This window comes from Urocitellus parryii, chromosome 1 (assembly GCF_045843805.1).
Source record: "Urocitellus parryii isolate mUroPar1 chromosome 1, mUroPar1.hap1, whole genome shotgun sequence".
Taxonomy (NCBI): Eukaryota; Metazoa; Chordata; class Mammalia; order Rodentia; family Sciuridae; genus Urocitellus; species Urocitellus parryii.
This window is the reverse complement of record NC_135531.1, coordinates 241,342,681-241,362,772: the sequence shown is the minus strand read 5'-3', so window position 1 is coordinate 241,362,772 and position 20,092 is coordinate 241,342,681. Positions and strand designations below refer to the sequence as shown.

Here is a 20,092-nt window from a genome sequence, read left to right as displayed (position 1 = left end):
TCTAAATGTACATCAAAATTATATCAGGGGGAGAGGGGTTCAGGTAAACATAGAAATTAGTCTGAATCATTGAGAAAAAAACTCTCATTGTCCACATTTTAGTTTAATAAGGTGACTGTAAAGCATGAAGTCTTTCCCAAAAGTCAACAGACAGCCGTGAGTGTCTTTACTGTCTGTGGAAGCCTGAGGTCTCCCACACCTCAAGACCCTGATGTTGGGAAGGGGAACGCACAGGTGTCATGACTCAAAGAGCTGAGGAAATTACCCACCATGGATGATCTCATGTATATTTAATCACGCACAAATTAGATACAGAGGCTAGAATGAAGAACCTTATCATTCTGTTTTTCCTACGCTCACTCTCAGTACAGAACGTCTTGACTCTAATCACCGTAATGTGTGTGGGGATTTCTCCCCATCAATAACTCCGTTTTCTGCAGACACCAAGTGGGTGTCCTACGGTTTTACATAACTCTGACGCTGTCTGCCTGGAGATCACATCAATTTCACAGGTTAAGGGCTCAATCCCACAAGAACATCCCCTACTTAGACACTAATTGCGAGTCCCAGGCTGTGACTGTACTTCTGACCAACAGGCAATAAATGGGTTCCCAAGGCTCCCTCCTCAGATTCAGTTAATTTGCTAGAGAACTCAAGAACTCAGGGAAACACTCATACTTGCCATTTTGTTATAAAAGATATTACAGAGGATACAGATGAATAGTTGGATAGAAGACCTGAGTAGATAAGGTCTGTGGGGAGGACACGGAGCATCATGCCCTCTCCAGCCATGCCACCCTCCAGGGACATCCACATGTTCAGCAATCCAGAAGCAATCCAGATTGGAATCTTGTCCTTTGAGGTTTTTCAGAAGGTTTCATTAAGTAGGCACGATTGATGACATCATTGCCATGGTCGATTAACAGCCTTCAGCCCCGTACCACCTCAGAGGTTAGGGAGAGTGGGGCTGAAGGTTCCAAAACTCTAATCACATGGTTGGCTCCCCTGGCATCCAACTCCCATGCTGGGTATATCCAGGAGCTCCCAAGAGATACTTCATCAGAACAAAAGAAACTGCTATCACTCCGGAAAATCCCAAAGGATTTAGAAGCTCTGAATCAGATACTCTGGAAATTATGAGGTCTATTTCAGGAATCAGAATCAAAGACCAACTATTAGAACAAAAAATTCTTCTAGCGCCCCTATCTACAAAGGTCTTAGAAACTTTGTCCCAGGAACTAAAGCAGAGACTAACTATACATTTCATATGATATCACAATATTATGGGACCCACTCACACACACAAAAAAAGATTTCCTTTGGTCATCCTCCAGCTGAAAGGGGGTGAAGGTAAAATACTTGCCTAGAGTTCAAGGACCCCGGCATTCTCTGCTCCCCAAACCTCAAGTCTACCATGAGGGACTGAAGGGCTTTCTCTCTAGGTCTACTTTGCCCAGCACAGATGGTACTACCAATACAAACTTTCATAAGCAAAAGGAGAAGCCTTGTAGCCACCCTTGTTGTGTGAGTCTCTTCACACAAGTGGAAGAGCAGGCAATGAGCAATGGTGCAGAAAGACCATGCCCAACCCATGCTGCCATACTCCAGTGGAACTCTGAAGAGCTAAAACTGGCCAATTAGGTTATGTGAAGGCTGTGTCAAGGTGAGAGGTTAGACCTCATTTTAATAGTTTGTTAACTTGATTTATAATGGCTAAATATTTAAACATATGGTATTGGGTCTCCATCTGTGTACTTGCCTGAAGCCTCTCTAATATTGTGCACCTGTCCACCACCCATCAGTGAACATAAAATGGAAGTTGTGGATTCATCAGGTGTCTCAGTGCTTTGCATGGTGCAGGCAACACTTCCCATAGGGTAGGGAGGTTTTTCTATTATTTAAAAATGTGGCCAGGCACATGGGGTGAGCCTGTAATCCCATCTACTCTGGAAGCTGAAGCAGGAGAATCACCAGTTTGAGACCCTGTCTCAAAATTTGAAAAAAGTGTTGGGGATATAGCTCAGTGGTAGAGTGCTGCTGGGTTAAATCCCTAGTACTGGAAAAAAGAAAAGAAAGAAATGGTACATTTTGTTTTGTTGTTGTTCAACTTGGTGCCTAAACACAAACCAGCTACTTTATCTCATGTTCAATTAAAGAAAGAAATTTATTTCAATGTTGTGTGGGGAGGAGGAAGGGAAGGATATTGGTATGTTGATATACTAATATATCAACATACCAATATTTTTTAAGGGATTTTTTTCAAGCAGAGTTGTCATTATACATAACTTTCTACTTACCCAGTAGGAAAAAAAGTGATTCCACTGTACTCAGTCTAACTACCTGCAGGCAATAAAGTGTACCACATGATCTGGCCTGAGGGAGAGGAGAGGTTTTCATTCTGTACTTACTATTCAATAACAAACCCTAAGGTTAACATTCTCATTATCCATAAAGTTCTCTGCCGTAACTGTCACTTATATCATCTATCACTGTTACTTATATTTGACTAGTTTATTATTTCAAAGTTAATTTAAGTGAATCTTGACTTGTTATGGATGCATATTCAGTATTAGCACCCCCTTTCTTCCAAGGTGACCCTGCCACCTCCAACTCCACCCTTTTTTCAGATAATTTCACTTTTGTTCACGTGTTCCAGGGCTTATTTTTAAATTGTTGAAGCTTTCCATCTCCAACTTTCCCACATCCCTTTTGAAAAACTAAGCACAATGTAGATACACCTTATCAAGAATAATTGCTTCCCCAATTCCACCCAAACATCTTGATAAAATGCAGAATTTGATTCACTAAGCCTGGGCCAGAGGTCCTGTTTTTTCTAACTAGTTTTTAGATAGTGACAATGCTACTGGCCCTGGGCATAGAAAAGTTCTGTAAGATTTTCATCAGGGAAAAACTCTGATTTCTCCCCCACACCTTCCTATCCAAACCCTCCTCAGAGGTGGTAGTGGGGTTTTTTTGTTTGGTTGGTTGGTGTTTTTTGTTTGTTTGTTTAGTTGTAGTTGGAAACTGTACCTTTATTTCTTTTTTTTTTTTAATGTGGTGCTGAGGACCAAACCCAGAGCCTCACACATGCAAGGCGAGTGCTCTACTGCTGAGCCACAACCCCAGCCCAAAAGTGTTCATTTTTGAGCTGTAAATATCATGCATGCTAATTCTGATATTTCTTGATTTTTAAAAAAAATTCCCATTTTTAACTCCTGAATTATTTCTATAAAAGAATAAGCTATAACTCTGAGAACTCTAAATATGTATTAATTTCTCCCCATCTCCACAATATTTTTATATAACATATTTTGGTTTCATTAATATGTCCAGTGTTTACATAACTACAATATATAAAAAAGCATTAATGACTGAGCCATGTAGCCTGCAATGATTATAGTTCTACTTTTATATTGCTTCTAATTCTCTCTGGATTTAATAGTTGCCTCAGGTTTTTTATTTGAGTAATTTTATGTACCTGTCATTATGTAGCCCCAAACTTTCCATCAGAACTAGGCAACTCCTTAGAGTACAAACATGTCAATCTTGTATCTTTTTATTTTTCGTGGCTATATCCTCTTGGACCCTCATATCTTCTTGCTCCAGTCCTGGCTGGTTGCCCTCTAACTCTGTTGTACAGCTGTAGATAGTTTGGGTGTTTGGGGAGGGGTGGGGGTTGGTGTGTGTGTGTGTGTGTGTGTGTGTGTGTGTGTGTTTTGTTGTTGTTGTTAAATTTCCTTTCATGGCTAGCCTAAGGAGACTACTATCATCCCCTTTCTCATAACATAATTTTTTTTCCCCCTTAGTTTACTGTAATTTTTATTAGAGAAGTTACTCTCCCAGTAGCTTCCAGAGAAAAGGTAGTTGGGAACAAAGTTTCTTGAGGATTTGCTTCCTAAAAAAGCTTTTTACACTCACACTTAACTGATAGCTTGGCTGGATATAGAATTCTGCGCTAGAAATAATTTTCTCTCAGAATTTTTAAAACACTTTCACTGCCTTCTGCTCCCCTTGCATTCTGATTCTTACTCATTTGTAACTAACTGGTCTGTACTCCCTTTACAGTTTTTCTTTTATCTATGGTTTTCTGAAATTTTACAACAATGCACTTTGGTGTTGCTCTCTAGTTACTCATGGTGCTAGACATTCCTGGGACTCTTCCAATTTAAATATTCATTTTATTTGAGTTGAGAAATTTTATTGTATTATTTATTTGTAACAGAATATGGAGATCAGGTCAAAACATATAAAAACAATAAAATGAAAACCCATCAACTAGCTTTTAAAAGTCGAGCTTTGCAAATGTAGGTAAGGAGCTGGTGTTCCTCTGTGGCCCTTTGCCTCTCTCCCCACCAAGCTCCAATGCAGACGTAGCCATTGTCTTCAGTGTTGGTGTTTCTTATTCCCAAGAATGTTTTTACACTTGAACTACAAATGAATATGTCCCTAAATACTTTGTATTGTTCTTTATTGTAATTATGACAACTTAATATATAGTACTGCAATTTGCTTTTCTTGCTCAACAGTTCTGAGACCCCTTCCCTCAGCTGATTCATGTTGTGCTAGATCATTCAATTCAGCTTTTTACTCCACAAATATACACAACATATTTATCCATTCCATTGATGAACAACTTTTAGCATTGTAAACAATTCTACTATAAGCATTCTGCAATTAGCATTCTTCTACATGCCTTTTTTTAATCTGAGTATAAGAAATTCTTTGAGTTATGTACATGTGACAAGAATTGATTCGTGTAGGTAATGTCTATCTTGCATTTTGTTAGATATTGAGAAATTGTCCTCCAAAGTGATTCCACTAATTTCCATACATAGTGTATAATAATTACCATTTGGCTGTGTTTTTTATATTTATTCCACTCCACTTTCTCTGGAACTTCTGTTTGTTGTTGGAGTTCATATATTAAGACTTTATGGGCTTGGGTTGTGGCTCAGTGCTAGTGCTCACCTAGTGCGTGTGAGGCCATGGGTTTGATCCTCAGTACCACATAAAAATAAATAAATAAAATAAAGGTATGTGTCCAACTACAACTAAAAAATAAATGTTAAAAAAAAATCACTTCAAGACTTTATTATCTTTTCTATCCTGTTTTTCATTTTTCCATTTTTTTATTTTACTTTCTTTTCCCTTCTAATTCTTCTTCTGTCTTCATTTTTCTTACATTTTAAATTATTTGTTATTATTTTCTGAATGTACCTTTTAATAGTTTCCTATTCTTGTTACACTGACATTTGTTACATAATTTTATAAAGCAGTTTAAGAAACTTATGAAAATTTTCAAATATACATAAAAGTATAAAATACAATTAACTCCCATTTATGTAACATCTAATTTTAGCAATAATTGACATTTTGGCTATCTTGTTTCATCTGTTTTTTTTCCTATACACAAACATTTTTTATATGTCTTTAAATTCCAAGTAATATAGCTTCTTACTCATTGATATTTCAGCAGAAAGTATCAGCAGTATATAAAGTTCTTAAACACAGTACCCTTATCACAATATAGTAATAATAATAATAATAATTCCTTAAAATTATTCCTTGATCAGACCTTGCTTGTTCAAATTTCTCCATTGTGTCAAGAAAAGGCCTTCTTATGATTAGTTCTTGCAAAGTAGTATCCAGGCAATACCTACCCATTATAATTGTTTGATTTGCCATTTATTTGTTGAAACTGAGCCAAGTATTCATTTTTATTATAGTTTGTCTTTTTTAAAATATATATTTTTAGTTGTATATGGACACAATACCTTTATTTTATTTATTGACTGATTTTTATGTGGTGCTGAGGATCAGAGCCAGTGCTTCACATGGGCTAGGCAAGTGCTCTACCACTGAGCTACAACCCCAGCCCCCATAATTCCTATCTTTGGCATTATCTTCTGAGTTTTTTTTTAATTTTTCATCTGTTTTTCATGTGGCAGTCTTTGTCAAATGTCTGACGATTGTTAGCTTGCTGTTTAAAATTAAGGGCACTAAAAGGCTGCCTGAAAGTTCTATGTGCATTTGGGGAACTGTAGACTTTAGAGTGAATATAGGGTCCTGGTTGTTTCATGGCAGAGGGACCCCCAAAGGGCCGCACGGATAAGTTCTTTTTTCTTGGTCTGATCCACTTTAAAAAATGTCCTTCCTGGAGGCTTTAAGCCTCACCCTGAGCAGTCCAGATATCAGGGAAGTAGGCAAGAGCTTCACCATGAACTTTCATAGAATTGTCCTCTTTTGGGCATGGTACCTCACCCCTGTCCACAGCTTGGCCTGACTGCAGAGCCTCTCCTGATTGTTCTGCTCCATAAGGTAAACCCAGGCTGGAGAGGGATGGAGGCCTCACCACATGGCCTGACGCTCTTCACTCACTTCCTATTCTGCCTCTTCTATCTGCAGCCTCAGCAGCCAGTGCTTCCAACCCCAGGGTTCTTATTTCCACCCTCACTCCTTATTCTCCTACATCTCACTGAGGGATCCAAATTATGATTTTGCTTTACTAGAAAGTGAATAAAACTCTCTTAGCAGAGCAAACAGAGAATAGCACACATATCTCACCTAGCATGTTTAACCCAGAAGAAAATCTTGCTTTCTTTTGAAACAAATTCATTAGAACACTAGGAGTTGCTTCTCTACACACACACACAGACACACATTTTTATTAATATTTGGTAAATCAAAAGAACTAATTTTTAAAAATTAAAATAAAGAACAACTTGTCTGTATTTCAACTGATGAAAATATGCTTGGATTTTAAAAGCCAGAAATTATGTTGTTTTGGATACTTAAAATCATCCTGTTTGTAGAAATGAAGATTTCTCAAACTCTGCATATAACTTTTAAAACAATAAGAGAGAATGCTCAGCAATAAGAAATGTTTGGGGACGTTTACTTTGAAGTTTATTAACTTTTTAGAAATAGGTCTAATATTAGTAGGTATGCCTTTGTAAGATAATGTATTTGCTTCTCTCTAAGGGCTGTCACATGGTGACTGAGGAGCTTCATTCCATAACCTTTGAGACACAGATCTGCCTCTATGGCCTGACCATCGATTTGGAGGTAGGTGTTTCAAGAAATATCTACTATTTTCTAGTAATATTTGCAGGAATTGTTCAACATTGTAGGTGAAAGCTTTATCTTTTCTAGGTTTTAGTAGTTCCGTTTTATTTTTTGTTTTACTTTAGAAAAGCAATATGTCAAATGTTCACTAAATAGTTAACATGTTATTCTGTTCGGATATGCAGATGCTAACACACAATAAGGGGAAAGAGGGAAGAACAGAAGTTCATTGGATTAGACAAAGAGCAATGAAGGAAAGGGAGGGGTGATGGGAGTAGGAAAGATAGTGAAATGCATTGGACAAAAAGTTCCTATGTTTATATACGAATACACTACAGTGAAACTCCACATCATGTACAACCACAAAAATGGGATCCAAATTAGAATAAGTTATACTCCATGTATGTATAATATGTCAAAATGCACTTTACTGTCATGTATATCTAAAAAGAACAAATAATTTTTTAAATGCTATCCTGGTTAAATATAAATGACAAAGTTTCATAGGATTATGAGTTTAATATGTGTTGAATAATTTGTTGCCTACGTTGCATTTTTGCTTGTTTGTTTTCTGGGATTTTTCTGAGTCACAAATACCAAGTGGAAAGCATAAAACAAAGTCCGTGTCCTTGGACCATGTCATGTGGTGATATATTTTTTTTTAAATTTATATAAAAATGTCTTAGAAGGAAGATTTCTCTAACACAATAAACAAAGAAAAACAATAAAACATTGGCAATACATTGCTTTTGGTCGATCCTCTTCTAACAGTGACCATGGAATCCAAAGACACAATTAATAAAGCTTTGGGTATTAAATTGAATGTGGTTGATTATGAGCCCCTTGAAGGCAGGACACAGCCTTGCTTGTACACCTTAGTCAGTGCACAATACCTAGCACATGGTAGATGCTCAATATTTGTTGAATAAAATGAGCAAATTAGTACATGAATGAACAAGCACAGTTTCACACATCCTGATATGATCAGGTTGGTGGAGTGCATTGTAAGAGAATTCTGCCTTTGCTCTTTTATTTAATGAATGCAAACACATTTGTAAATCTTCCACAGGCTCCTTCCTCTTCTCTTTTCCTAAACCTGTTTCCATGAACTGTTAATTTCCTCAACTGAGTATTTTACTGCCCATAGGAATATGATGTCTGTCATTAGGAAGGGATTGCTGTAAGTTGATTAGTCTCTCTGGCTAGTCTGAGAGAGCCTGCTCATTCCATAAGGTAGAAAATCACATTACCAATAGAACTAAATTCAGTTCTGAAGCAGTAGGCAGGCAGCTCTGGCTCTTATTATACCTTACCTCTCGACCTTGTGCAATAAAATCTCCCACATCTAGTACTGATGATAATAAGGTGTTAGATGGTAATTTGAATCTACTGATTCGCCAGAGGTAAATTTAAATTCATATTTTAAAATGCAACAATAAAGAGGACAGGTGCTAAATCAATAGAATTTCTAATTAGTTGCAGTTGTAGAAGTGACATGAGAAAGTTTGGATATTTACAGGATGTCAAGGAAGATGTTAGGAAAGCTGCCTAAGCACTCTGAAAGGACTCCTGCTCTTCCTGCATCCCTGGCTCATACATGCTCAAAAGTTCTGCTGCCTTCAGGGGTCATGTTAGTGATCAGCCAACACGAGCATCGGAATTGGGAGAGTGGGGTGGACTTGAGATGGGTCTTTGGAGGATCAAGTGTAAGATCAATGTAATGTAGGACCACCTGTAATACTTTTTTTTTTTTTTTAACCAGACCAGCTCATTACCTGTGGTGATGATTTCCAATGTCAGCCAGTTACCTAACGCATGGGCATCCATCATTTGGTACAATGTGTCAACCAATGATTCCCAGGTAGCGTTTCCACTCCTTTTGCCTCTTTTCATTCTATTTGATTTGTTTTATTGTCAACAAAGCCCATCTGTCTAAAAGTGGTGTATTTGTTTATGTGCATGCATGCGCATGTGTCCACAAAGGCATGTGTTTGTGAGTTATTCATTTATAGTTTCATAGTTCCTTTCATTTCATATTTAAAGTAATATATGCTGATGTACTTGAACCCTGAGAGAGTTCTGGCTAGCAAAAATGACAGACAGGTATTGGTCACTTCTGAGAGGCTGGTCTTCTCCCAACAACATGCATCACAGAGTTCAAGGGTTAACTCGACTGTAGGGAAGCTCCTTTGCCTTAGAATTTTCAACCGACTGCCGCCGTCAGAATTTGTTATCTCATCTCCTTAGCTTCTTCTGGCCCCACCTTTTACCTACAGTCTCTTCTATGAAGTTAGAGAATTGGTTTCCAAATAAGTCCCTAGAATATTCATCAATCTTGCCTAACTATCCTCTGACAGCACAAATTTTTGAGTCAATTTTATGTAGATTTTATCCCTCCCAGGCTTCAGCTGGGTTTTAGTGCCATCTGGTGGTTATAGGCGCTACTATAGACTCAAGAAAACCAAGGAGGCATTGGCACAAAAGATGAGTTAGCACTTCCCCTGAGCCCTTCTCACTAAACCTCAGTGTGTTGTCTGGAAATCACCAAGATCTACAGAAAACGGGTCAGATGTAAGTAACATTTCTTCTTAATTCAAAGCAAATGTTCCCTCCAAAGGAATCAATTTCTTCACAATAGATCCCAGCAATTAGAACAAAGCCACAATAGGTTCGCTGTAAGTGTTCTTCACCTTCAACCCAATGTTCTTAATATGGAGAATTCTTCAGCCCTATTCCACCTGAGCCTTGGGTGCCCTGTCATCTGAGACAGATGGAGTGCCCGGAGGAAGGCTGCAGAGAGTTCCATATGCATGGCTTCAACTCTAGTGAGTTCATTTCTTCCAACTCCAGGGCATAGGAGGAGAGATGGGATAACTCTTGTCCTCCAGCCTCACAGCACCGCAACACATTTGGTTTGCTTAGAGGCCTCTGTTTGAAAGCCACCTTAGTCATCCCACCGACTCTCCCAGATTACTTCGGTTCAGCCTGAGAATCTGGAGACTGAGGGCGAGTATAGCTCCTCCAACAAAGTCACAGCCTACTTACAAACCCAGCTGAACAATTAAATTGGATTTCTTAATTCTAGCCTGCTAGGAAACCTAAACTCTTACACTTTTATTTTATTATATTCTGGGCTCTCTGTCCATTTTTTCAGGTGCAAGGAAACTTCCTTCCTAGAAACTCTTTCTCTTCCTTCCCCATCCTCCTATCCCCCTTTCTTGTTGGATATTGTATCTTCTTCCATTACCACCTCCCTAGAGTCTCTTGGATCTTTTCCTTGCTTCCCAGTTTAGCTCATGTTCACCTATGACCTCCTCCAGGTGCACTACAGTTCTCAATTCTTCCCCTTCTCCTCTTCTTGGAAAACCTGCCTTTCACATCTATCTGCTTTCCCATAATCTGGGATGAGGTCTTATGTTCTATTGTTGACTCAGTTTGGGGCACAAACAACCTCATCACTAGTTGATCATTGAGAATATTCTCCTATCTAGAGCAAAATAAGAAAATACTACTATACTATCCATAAAACAGCAGTCTGAGGTTAATCATGAGCTCCACATTGTAGGATTACTTTCCTTGTCCTGAGACTTCTGGTGTTTCTTGTACTTTGGGATGACTGGTCTCGCCAAAGTATAACTTGTGCCTACTCATGATGAGCCAATTTAAAAACATGATATGTTTCATTTAAGATTATTTCAGAAAAAGAGTATCTGTCCAATTATTTGTTGGAACAGTGTTAAACACTTGTCTAATATGATTGATAGTTGAAAGTCCAGGGAAAATTAAGAGATACCAAATGATTCAGGAAAGATGAAACTCTTGTATAATGTTACACAAAAAGCCCTTTAGGAAAAAACAAGATCACTCTTAAAAAAAAGAACAAAGTAAAATTTCATTCTGTATTGTTAACTGAATTGACCAAGAGTTCAAATCAGGAATTCCATATATTGAATTACAATATGTTCAGTGTAATTAACAACCATAATCATCATAACAACTCTATTTCAGAACTTGGTTTTCTTTAATAATCCTCCATCTGCCACTTTGAGTCAACTCCTGGAAGTGATGAGCTGGCAGTTTTCATCATATGTTGGTCGTGGCCTTAATTCAGATCAACTCAATATGCTGGCAGAGAAGCTTACAGGTGAGAACTGGTAGAGACAGATGCTTTGCCTTTTTTTTTTTTTTTTTTTTTTTTTTTTGGCACTTGAGCATTTTAAAGAACCAGAATGATATTACTACCACTACTACTACTAATGATTATTACAGTTTATTGAGTGTCTACTATATTGCCAGGCACAAGTGCTGTATTATCTTTAATTCCCACAAAAGTTCTTCAAGGCCCATATTATTCTATCCATTATAAAGATGAGGATGCCAAAGTTCAGAGGTCAAGTGACTGACACACTCCATGGCTAGTACATACAGTCAAGTCTTGGGCAGGGTAGGGCCAGTTCGAAAGCCTGTCCTTTCCACTGCACACACCAGTTTCCAGGTGTTATTAAGCCCTTTCTACTGAAGATAATGTGAAGCCTTAGTGATGCCTTGATCTTTCATGTTAATATCTCAACTGACATTAACCAACTGGAAAATGACTGATTCCCTCACAAGTAAAGGAAACTTTAATAGAAAATTGGAAACACCTAGTAATAATTTAATTCTGCAAATTGAGAAAGTTTCGGCTTTGCCTGAGGTTTCTAAAGTTGACAAAATAGCTTCACTGGTATTACATGTACTGATTATAGTCTAAGCTTTGTCTAAAAGAATTTTAAAAGATATCTGCACTTTGACAAGTCAAGAATGAACACATTTATACCAAAAAAAAAAAGAGTTCAAATTGGATCTGTATGACTTTCTAGTGGAAGAAGGGCCCAAAATGCACAGATATAGCAGCAAATTTAAGTATGACATGTGAAGCAGGATTGTTACCATTTGCATCTATTATCTTATCAATAGATATTTAAATAAATCAGGACTTTGGGAAACAGTACAACATGTATTTAGTGCAAATATCTTTTTGGATCCTTATTTAATTCTTAAACAGCAATAGTAGGCATTCAATAAATATTTGTTAATGAGTAAATAACATTTATATATAGTGCAGACAGCAACCATATCCTTTCAATTCTTTATCAAATTATTTGTAAGTATAGTTTCCTTAAAAATTTAGGTAGAAAGTGGTATCCTTTCACTGCTCTGGATCAAAACAACTGATGCTTGCCTGTTGCCTCATGGGTTTCTAGACAGTTCTTTTCATTTTAATAAGCTAGATTTCTGATAATACAGTCACCTCTAATTTATATAAATTTATTTCATAAAGTTCATTCACTGGCACTAGGCTGCTCTTGCCATGTTCATGTCCACCACGCCTTGACCAACATTATTCTCACTTCCTGGAGTGGCTTCCTTCCTTCCCTCTGGTCCATTCATGGAGATGCTTAAACTTATGGTTAACTCCTCCATCAAAAATCTTTTTTCCTAAATGATGAACTTCTTAGGAGCGAGGGAGATATATTTGTACCATACCTATCTGTAAAGTGTAAACCCATTGCAGGTGTGAAGAAATGTTGAGAGGGAGGGAAAAACATCTAAATTGAGCACAAAATTGAAGAGTTTCATTGTTTGATTTTTTAAAAATCATTTTTTCTTCATTTTAGTCCAATCTAACTACAGTGATGGTCACCTCACCTGGGCCAAGTTCTGCAAGGTACAAACTGGGGATGGGGGGAATATCATTTAGATACTGTTTTTTTTTTTTTTTTAAAGTAATGCTTCTCTCTAAGCCTCCATAAAACCTGGGGATTTGAAGATTTGCTAGATATGATTTTTTTAAGGAAGTGTTGTCCAGTTTAAAGAAAATATTTATTGGAAAATGAGAACCTGAATTATTATTTCATTGTCACTGTACTGTTTCAATAATCATTGTCCTAATATGCTTATTTATTTTAATAGGAACACTTACCTGGTAAATCATTTACCTTTTGGACATGGCTTGAAGCCATACTGGACCTGATTAAGAAACACATTCTTCCTCTTTGGATTGATGGGTGAGCTATGGGCTATATTGTCCATATGAGTTAAGTTCTTTTTTTTATTCTTATTGATTTTGTTTCCATTTCTTTCTCTTTCAAGCATGTTTTGTGTCATATAAATAAAAATTCTTGTAATTTCTTACCATCTTCAGAGGGTATTAATATGCATATCTGAATATGAGTATCTCAGGTACAATTGACTTTTGATTACGCATAAAACAAACTTTAGGTCTGGGGTTGTGGCTCAGTGGTAGAGCACTCGCCTAGCATGTGCGAGGCCCTGGGTTCGATCCTCAGCACCACATAAAAATAAATAAATACAATAAAGGTATTGTGCCCAACTCTAATTGAAAAATAAATATTAAGAAAAACTTTAGGTCTATTCTTTATAAATTAAATAAATGCAAATGCAGTAATGATCAGTTGAAACTATGCATTCTTCTGTTTTCAGGTATGTCATGGGCTTCGTTAGCAAAGAAAAGGAACGGCTCCTGCTCAAAGACAAAATGCCTGGGACCTTTTTATTAAGATTCAGTGAAAGCCATCTTGGAGGAATAACTTTCACCTGGGTGGACCACTCTGAAAACGGTATGTACTCACTACAGTTGATTCACATGAATTTAGCATTCTTGAGTTTGGTTATTGGCATTTCAGTTCTCAGAAGTGCATGGTGTATTGCTCTGTTTATCAAACGTCCATCGAGTTTGAACGTTGGTTGGTGCAGTTGTCCCAGAACAGGATACCATGAATTCTGAAAGCCTGTATGGTCACACTCTATCACATGTACAAACTGTACTGTCACGACTGCAGAAGGCCTGGCGTGTATTTCAACCATGAAGAAAATGTGGGCAGGAGGAACCATCACAAAGAACATCTGCAGTAACCTGAACATTCCTCTGATCTCTGGTTTTTCAGGAGAAGTACGATTCCACTCTGTAGAACCCTACAACAAAGGCCGGTTGTCTGCTCTGCCATTTGCTGACATCCTTCGAGACTACAAGGTTATTATGGCTGAAAACATTCCAGAAAACCCTCTGAAGTACCTATATCCTGACATTCCCAAAGACAAAGCCTTTGGTAAACACTACAGCTCCCAGCCATGTGAGGGTAAGGTTCTTTCTGTTTATTTCTTCTTATAATTTTGGAAAATAATGTCATATTAGAACAAAGTAAATGAAGTTCCTCTTCTTTATTTATTTTGATCTTTGCAAGATCTAAGGGGCATGTGGAGAGCAAAGCCTTAGAAATGAAGTGGTACTTCAGTGATTCCTGAGGTCTGCTAGACTGTCTGACATTAGCAGAGTAGTAACTAGTATCTGCAACCAGACTCTATCCTTGCCGCAGGGCTTCTCACCGCCTCTCCTAAGGGTTTCTCCTTCATAAAATAGGAATGATACTAACTTCCCTTCTCTGACAGGAAAAGGGAAAGAAGAGGAGGTAATGATTAAAAGCTTTTAAAAGTAAGGCAAGCCAGGTGTGATGGTGCGTACCTATAATCCCAGAGGCTCAGGAGGCTGAGGCAGGAGGATGTCAAGTTCAAAGCCAGTCTTAGTAATTTAATGAGGTCTCACACAACTTAGCGAGACCCTGTTTCAAAATAAAACATAAAAAGGGCTGGGGATGTGGCTCAGTGGTAAAATACCCATGGGTTCAATCCCTGGTACAAAAAAAAAAAAAAAGAAAAAAGTAAGGCAAGTCTTGTGCAGAGGAACCCAAGGGCTTATACATTTTATATTTTTCACCTTACTATAATCTTACAACACGGAGAGTGTTTGTATGCCAGCAAGGGAACATGGGGGTCTGTGCTCTCTTAACCTACTGTTCCTGGCATAGCTTAAGGGCCTAGAATAGTACCTGGCCAAAACAGAGATTCAGTAAATATTTATGGAATACATGAAAGAAAATTCACTGTTAGCTATATAATTATAAGGCAAGTTCACCACTCTGCTTCTTTAATGAAAGTACAGTTGGTCCTCTGTTGCCATAGTTTCTGCATCTGCAGCCAAGGATCAAAATTGTATTTTTAAGATTTCATCTGTGGGGCTGGGGATGTGGCTCAAGCGGTAGCGCGCTCGCCTGGCATGCGTGCGGCCCAGGTTCGATCCTCAGCACCACATACCAACAAAGATGTCAAAGATGTTGTGTCTGCCGAGAACTAAAAAATAAATATTAAAAATTCTCTCTCTCTCTCTCTCTCTCTCTCTCTCTCTCTCTCTCTCTCTCCTCTCTCACTCTCTCTTTTAAAAAAAAAGATTTCATCTGTGCTGAACATATACAGACCTTTTCTTGTCATTATTTCCTAAACAATAAAGTATAACAATTATTTAACATCAGAGCATTCAATCTGCTATATGGGAAGATGTGTGTAGGTAATATACCCATGTCATACAATTTTACATAAAAAAGAACATGAGCATCCAAGGTTTTTGGTGTCTTCTGGGATTTCTGGGACCAATCCTCCACAGATACCAAGGGATGACTGCATGTATAACCTGTAAAAATCTTAGCCGGGTGCAGTGGTACACGCCTGTAATCTGAGACAGGAAGATCTTGAGTTCAAACCCAGGCTCGACAACTTAGTGAGGGCCCTAAGCAACTCAGCAAGACCCTGTCTCTAATAAAAAATTTAAAAGGGGAAAATCTTCAGCAATAGTAACAAAATATCTGCACATTGTCTTGTAACTTCCTGACACCTGACTTCATTTTCTCTGAAACAAACAACAACCAAAAAAGAAAAAAAGAAAAAAAAAAAAAACCCCATACAAAAGAAAACAAAACCTTCCCCCCCCCAAAAAAACCTGCAACTTTTAAGTAACATTCTATATAAAATAAAATACAAATGTCACTTCAACAAATTACAGTTGGAAAATTAGAACAAGTCCAAGTTCAATGAGTTTCCAAAGTAAGGCTTGCACACCACTGTTCCAACAGTATTCATAGCAGTATGGTACAGTGTCACTTTTAGGGATGATGAGGTTGGTGCTTCCAATAGTTGTGTAATAATAATGGATTGATATGAATGCCCCATATATAAATAAATTGGTCCTTATAATCAAATTTAAATGCAACATAGAAGACAGGATTCTCAACTTTTCTCACACTTTTTAGAGACATTACTATGTAAAGTCCTTCCAAGAGACTTTCCTTTCTCTTCTTGTACATTGTATGTTTATGTAGATGGCTATTCAAATACATTTGGTTGCATTCTCCTTTCTCCTTTTAGCATTGTTGACATTTTTCTTGTCTTTTTTTTTTCCTAATTTCATCAATAATGTTAATGTTTCCCCAACGTTGTGCCTTTCTTTTCCAGTTGCAAGACCAACAGAGAGGGGAGACAAAGGTTATGTTCCTTCCGTTTTTATCCCCATTTCAACAATGTGAGTAATCTTAGTCATGTGTAAAATATTTATTATTGAATTAATTCTTAAAAAAGCTTTCCTATAAAAGATTCAAGGGTGTAGAGCAGAGTACATATAACTGAGAATAAAACATTTTAATGTCCAATGAAGCATTTTATGACTCATTTCCTTTAACACATAAAGCTAGTCTTCAGAGTGCAACTTATGTAGTCTATAATGCCTGGAATTATAAAGCTGCCATTTTATATGCCATATATTCCATAGCAGATTGAATGCTCTGATATGAAATGATGAATTAGGCAGCTCAGTGTCACAAACAGATGAAGCCCTAGAAGTGAGCCTCAGATGCAGTACATCACCATGGCTTTTATGTTCTAATGCTTATAATATTAACTTGTTATCTCTTTAAGCCGAAGTGATTCCACTGAGCCACAGTCTCCATCAGACCTTCTTCCCATGTCTCCAAGTGTATATGCAGTGTTGAGAGAAAATCTGAGTCCGGCAACGATTGAAACTGCAGTATGTTCCCTTTTCCATTCCTGGTCCGGGGCATTTCCCATGAAGCAAAGGTTGTGTGTGACCTCAAGGGGGTGATGTACTGCCTGGGCAGGGAGAAAACAACCATGGAATGGTACAAATTCATGAGCATAACATAAGGCATATCTGTGTGGTCCTGTGTGTTACTAATGTTACAGTTGTTGAAGGCAGACACCTAAGCTTTCTAGGACTACTTTGAGTTCTTTCCGTCAAAACCACCAAGGGCAAAATATTCCTATACACCACTCCAAAGCACTGTCTCTGCTGTGGCCATTGACACCAACAGTCCCCAACTCTCTCTTCACTATAGTGAACAACACATATTAGTCAATATTCATAAGCCTGATTTAATATCTATGTTTTAACAGTTTAAGCAGCATCAATTCCAATTTTTCTTGATTGTTGCTTGCTTACTAGTTCCTGGAGACTCTCCAAATAGTCTCTGAAAACCAATTAATAGCATCATATTGATATTCTTTTGGAGAATTGGGTCATAATCTATAACGCAAGAATGTTACTCACGATGCATTCTATTTGTTTTTATTCCCATCCTGGGGTTCAAAACTCCATTTATGTGAAATTGAACATAAATCAGAATAGAATCTCAGAGGGACCCTGAACATAAGACATTTGTAGCTGGCTATAAATCAAGTGGTATTCAGTCCTTCTTTTGAAGATTTCCAGAGATGGAAAATCCACTTTCTCCTTTGATAGCTTATTCAATGTTGGTGTGCTTGATTCACTAAGTTTTTCATGTCTAACTGAACCTTCACGACTTTTTTTTTTAATTTTAATTTTTTTTATTGGTTGTTCAAAACATTTTGCACCCATTTCCTCTTTGCATCTTTGGTATGATGAATGGAGCTTCTTCTCAACTTGGTCTTTAATCTACCTTTTATTTCCAACTGAAAGGAAATAAAAGATGCCTTTTATTTCTAACTAATCAACCCCAAATGTTTTTGTGAATACTTAATAGGAAATGGTAGAAAGATTATGGAGTATTTAGGCAGAAAATTGTCTAATCCCTTCCAATAGTACTTTATTTGCAAAATACTATTTTTCTTACCAAGCATTTAATTTTCAATTTCAGATGAAATCTCCTTATTCTGCTGAATGATAGTATGAACTCTGACAGCCCAAAGAAGGAAGCAAACGAAAAAGTTCAAAGACAGTTCTTCACTAAAGACCACATGTAATTTCTTCAGCCTTGTAAATACCGATTTGTAGGAAATGGTAGAAGTCTGAAGCTCCTCTCTCTCTGGCAACACAACCACAAATGGGAATGTTGTGAATGAAATGCTAAAACCCCAAACTTCAGATAAACTTACAAGATAAGACGACTTTATTGTCTTATGTGTTTGTCTTATTTCTGATTTTGTTTTTCAGGAGTTACTGATGATTTTGGTTCTAGAAGGTGTAAGTGTGAATTTTTCAGGGTAGATCAAGAATAACAAAGTCATCCTACATTAATCAAAAGCAGCAGGAAGGCCTGAGGAAAAAGCCAAATAGAATCATCACAGTAGATCCGAGATGGAAATAAAGATGAGGCATTAACAGCACTAATTTGCAGGAACCCCAGGTGAATAATGAAACATCTTGATTGCCAGGTGGACATTGTCCATATGGGGTTCGAAACTACTAGTATCACAGCCAGAGCTACTTCTCCTATTAGGGGGAGGGATCCAGAACCATTCCTGATGGTATCTTGGACAAATTGTGCTGATATTACAAGCTTTGAAAGCAGACAACATGGGTAAAAATTTCATAGAATGAAAACAGGGCAAATAACAACTCTGGTTTTGAGTAACTGATTTCATCTGCAGGTTGCACATTCTTTAGAACAGGCTAGAATAGAGATGGGCTTTATGAACCTTTCCAGTTTTACCACCCTCTGGTCCCATGAAGTTCCATTCCTTTGGTTTTCCCTGGTGGAGGGAAAGGGAGGTGCTTTACTGGATGGCAGTGCATTGATATGAGCTGCAAGTCTATTTTGGTTCTAGCCTCACCATAACTGGATGCTTAATGATGCCACTGTTCAGCCACTGCCCTTAGTGATTATGAGGGGTCCCCCAAGGCCCAAGATCTGGAGAGTTCTCTATGTCTGCTGAGTCCTATGGAAATTGCTGAGCCAGGTGTTTAGAAAGTTTTACTACCAAAGCACCTGCCATGACCAATTGCAGAATAATTTCAAGGCTGTTCTCCAACATGAGCCTTGACTTATGAGTCAGAGATAACTCCCCCTCCATATATGGCTCCACTGTATTCTTTCCACTCATCTCCTGTCCTCCAGGCAAATAAAACAGGCAGAGGCTTGTTTGATGGGAAAGAGTTCAAAGGGGGGAAAAAGTTTTACTATAACTTGCTTTTTCCTTTAAATGAGATTCAATCTCTTATCCTTTATATACCCATACACAGGTGCCCAACTAGATCCTAGATTGTTATTAGGAGACAAACTATACCTCCATCCTTAGGCTACTTCCCTTACTCCTTTGCAAGCTCCTAAGAGAACTCTTAAGGTTAAGGTGTCTGTCTGATGGCATCTTTCTCAGGGTGCATTCTCCCAGTCCCTACTTCCCTTCACAAAACCCACTTTCCTGAGACATATACATCAACTGGCAGCAAAAGCTAAAGAAAATAACTTAAAGCTGGGCATGATTATTACAGTTTTATCTTCAAAGAGGTAATTTTATCAGGATGGGCTCTAACAATTGGATTTAGATATTAAAAAAAAAAAAGGTTGCAGAAGTTTCTCATTCTTGGAATTTCTCAAAAGTACCATGGAATCTCACCTACTTTAGAAGAAATTTTAGGAGCTTGTTAATAGGGTATGGTGACGGAATATCACTGTTTCCTATATGATCACAGCCATCATTGCTTGTCATTTGGGGGTAGAAAATATAAGTAATTCAATAGTTTGCTTGATATAATGAGGCAGAGGCCACATTTTGAGAATTCAATAAGTAGTTATTTTTAAATAACTAAGAATTCTTGTTATGTTATTTTGATTCTCTTAAGAATCAAATGTTCTTGACTCTAGGGTAAAGAGTTATTACCCAAGAGTGTGAATCTTGCACTTCAGAAATCATATTTTTAAAGGTA

The 20,092-nt window shown here is 37.6% G+C and overlaps 1 protein-coding gene across 1 annotated transcript in view; it reads left to right on the top strand.

Annotated features, from left to right (window-relative positions):
* Positions 1-18,165, top strand: part of Stat4 (signal transducer and activator of transcription 4) — a 90,502-nt gene extending 72,337 nt beyond the window's left edge. The window contains exons 14-23 of the mRNA XM_026389047.2: positions 6,982-7,065; positions 8,828-8,926; positions 11,074-11,209; positions 12,723-12,772; positions 13,018-13,112; positions 13,549-13,685; positions 14,013-14,204; positions 16,408-16,474; positions 16,867-16,975; positions 18,084-18,165. Coding sequence (XP_026244832.1) covers positions 6,982-7,065; positions 8,828-8,926; positions 11,074-11,209; positions 12,723-12,772; positions 13,018-13,112; positions 13,549-13,685; positions 14,013-14,204; positions 16,408-16,474; positions 16,867-16,975; positions 18,084-18,110 — 996 coding nt within the window. The 3' untranslated portion in view covers positions 18,111-18,165. The remainder of the gene's footprint in view (positions 1-6,981; positions 7,066-8,827; positions 8,927-11,073; positions 11,210-12,722; positions 12,773-13,017; positions 13,113-13,548; positions 13,686-14,012; positions 14,205-16,407; positions 16,475-16,866; positions 16,976-18,083) is intronic.
* The last annotated feature ends 1,927 nt before the right edge of the window (positions 18,166-20,092 follow it).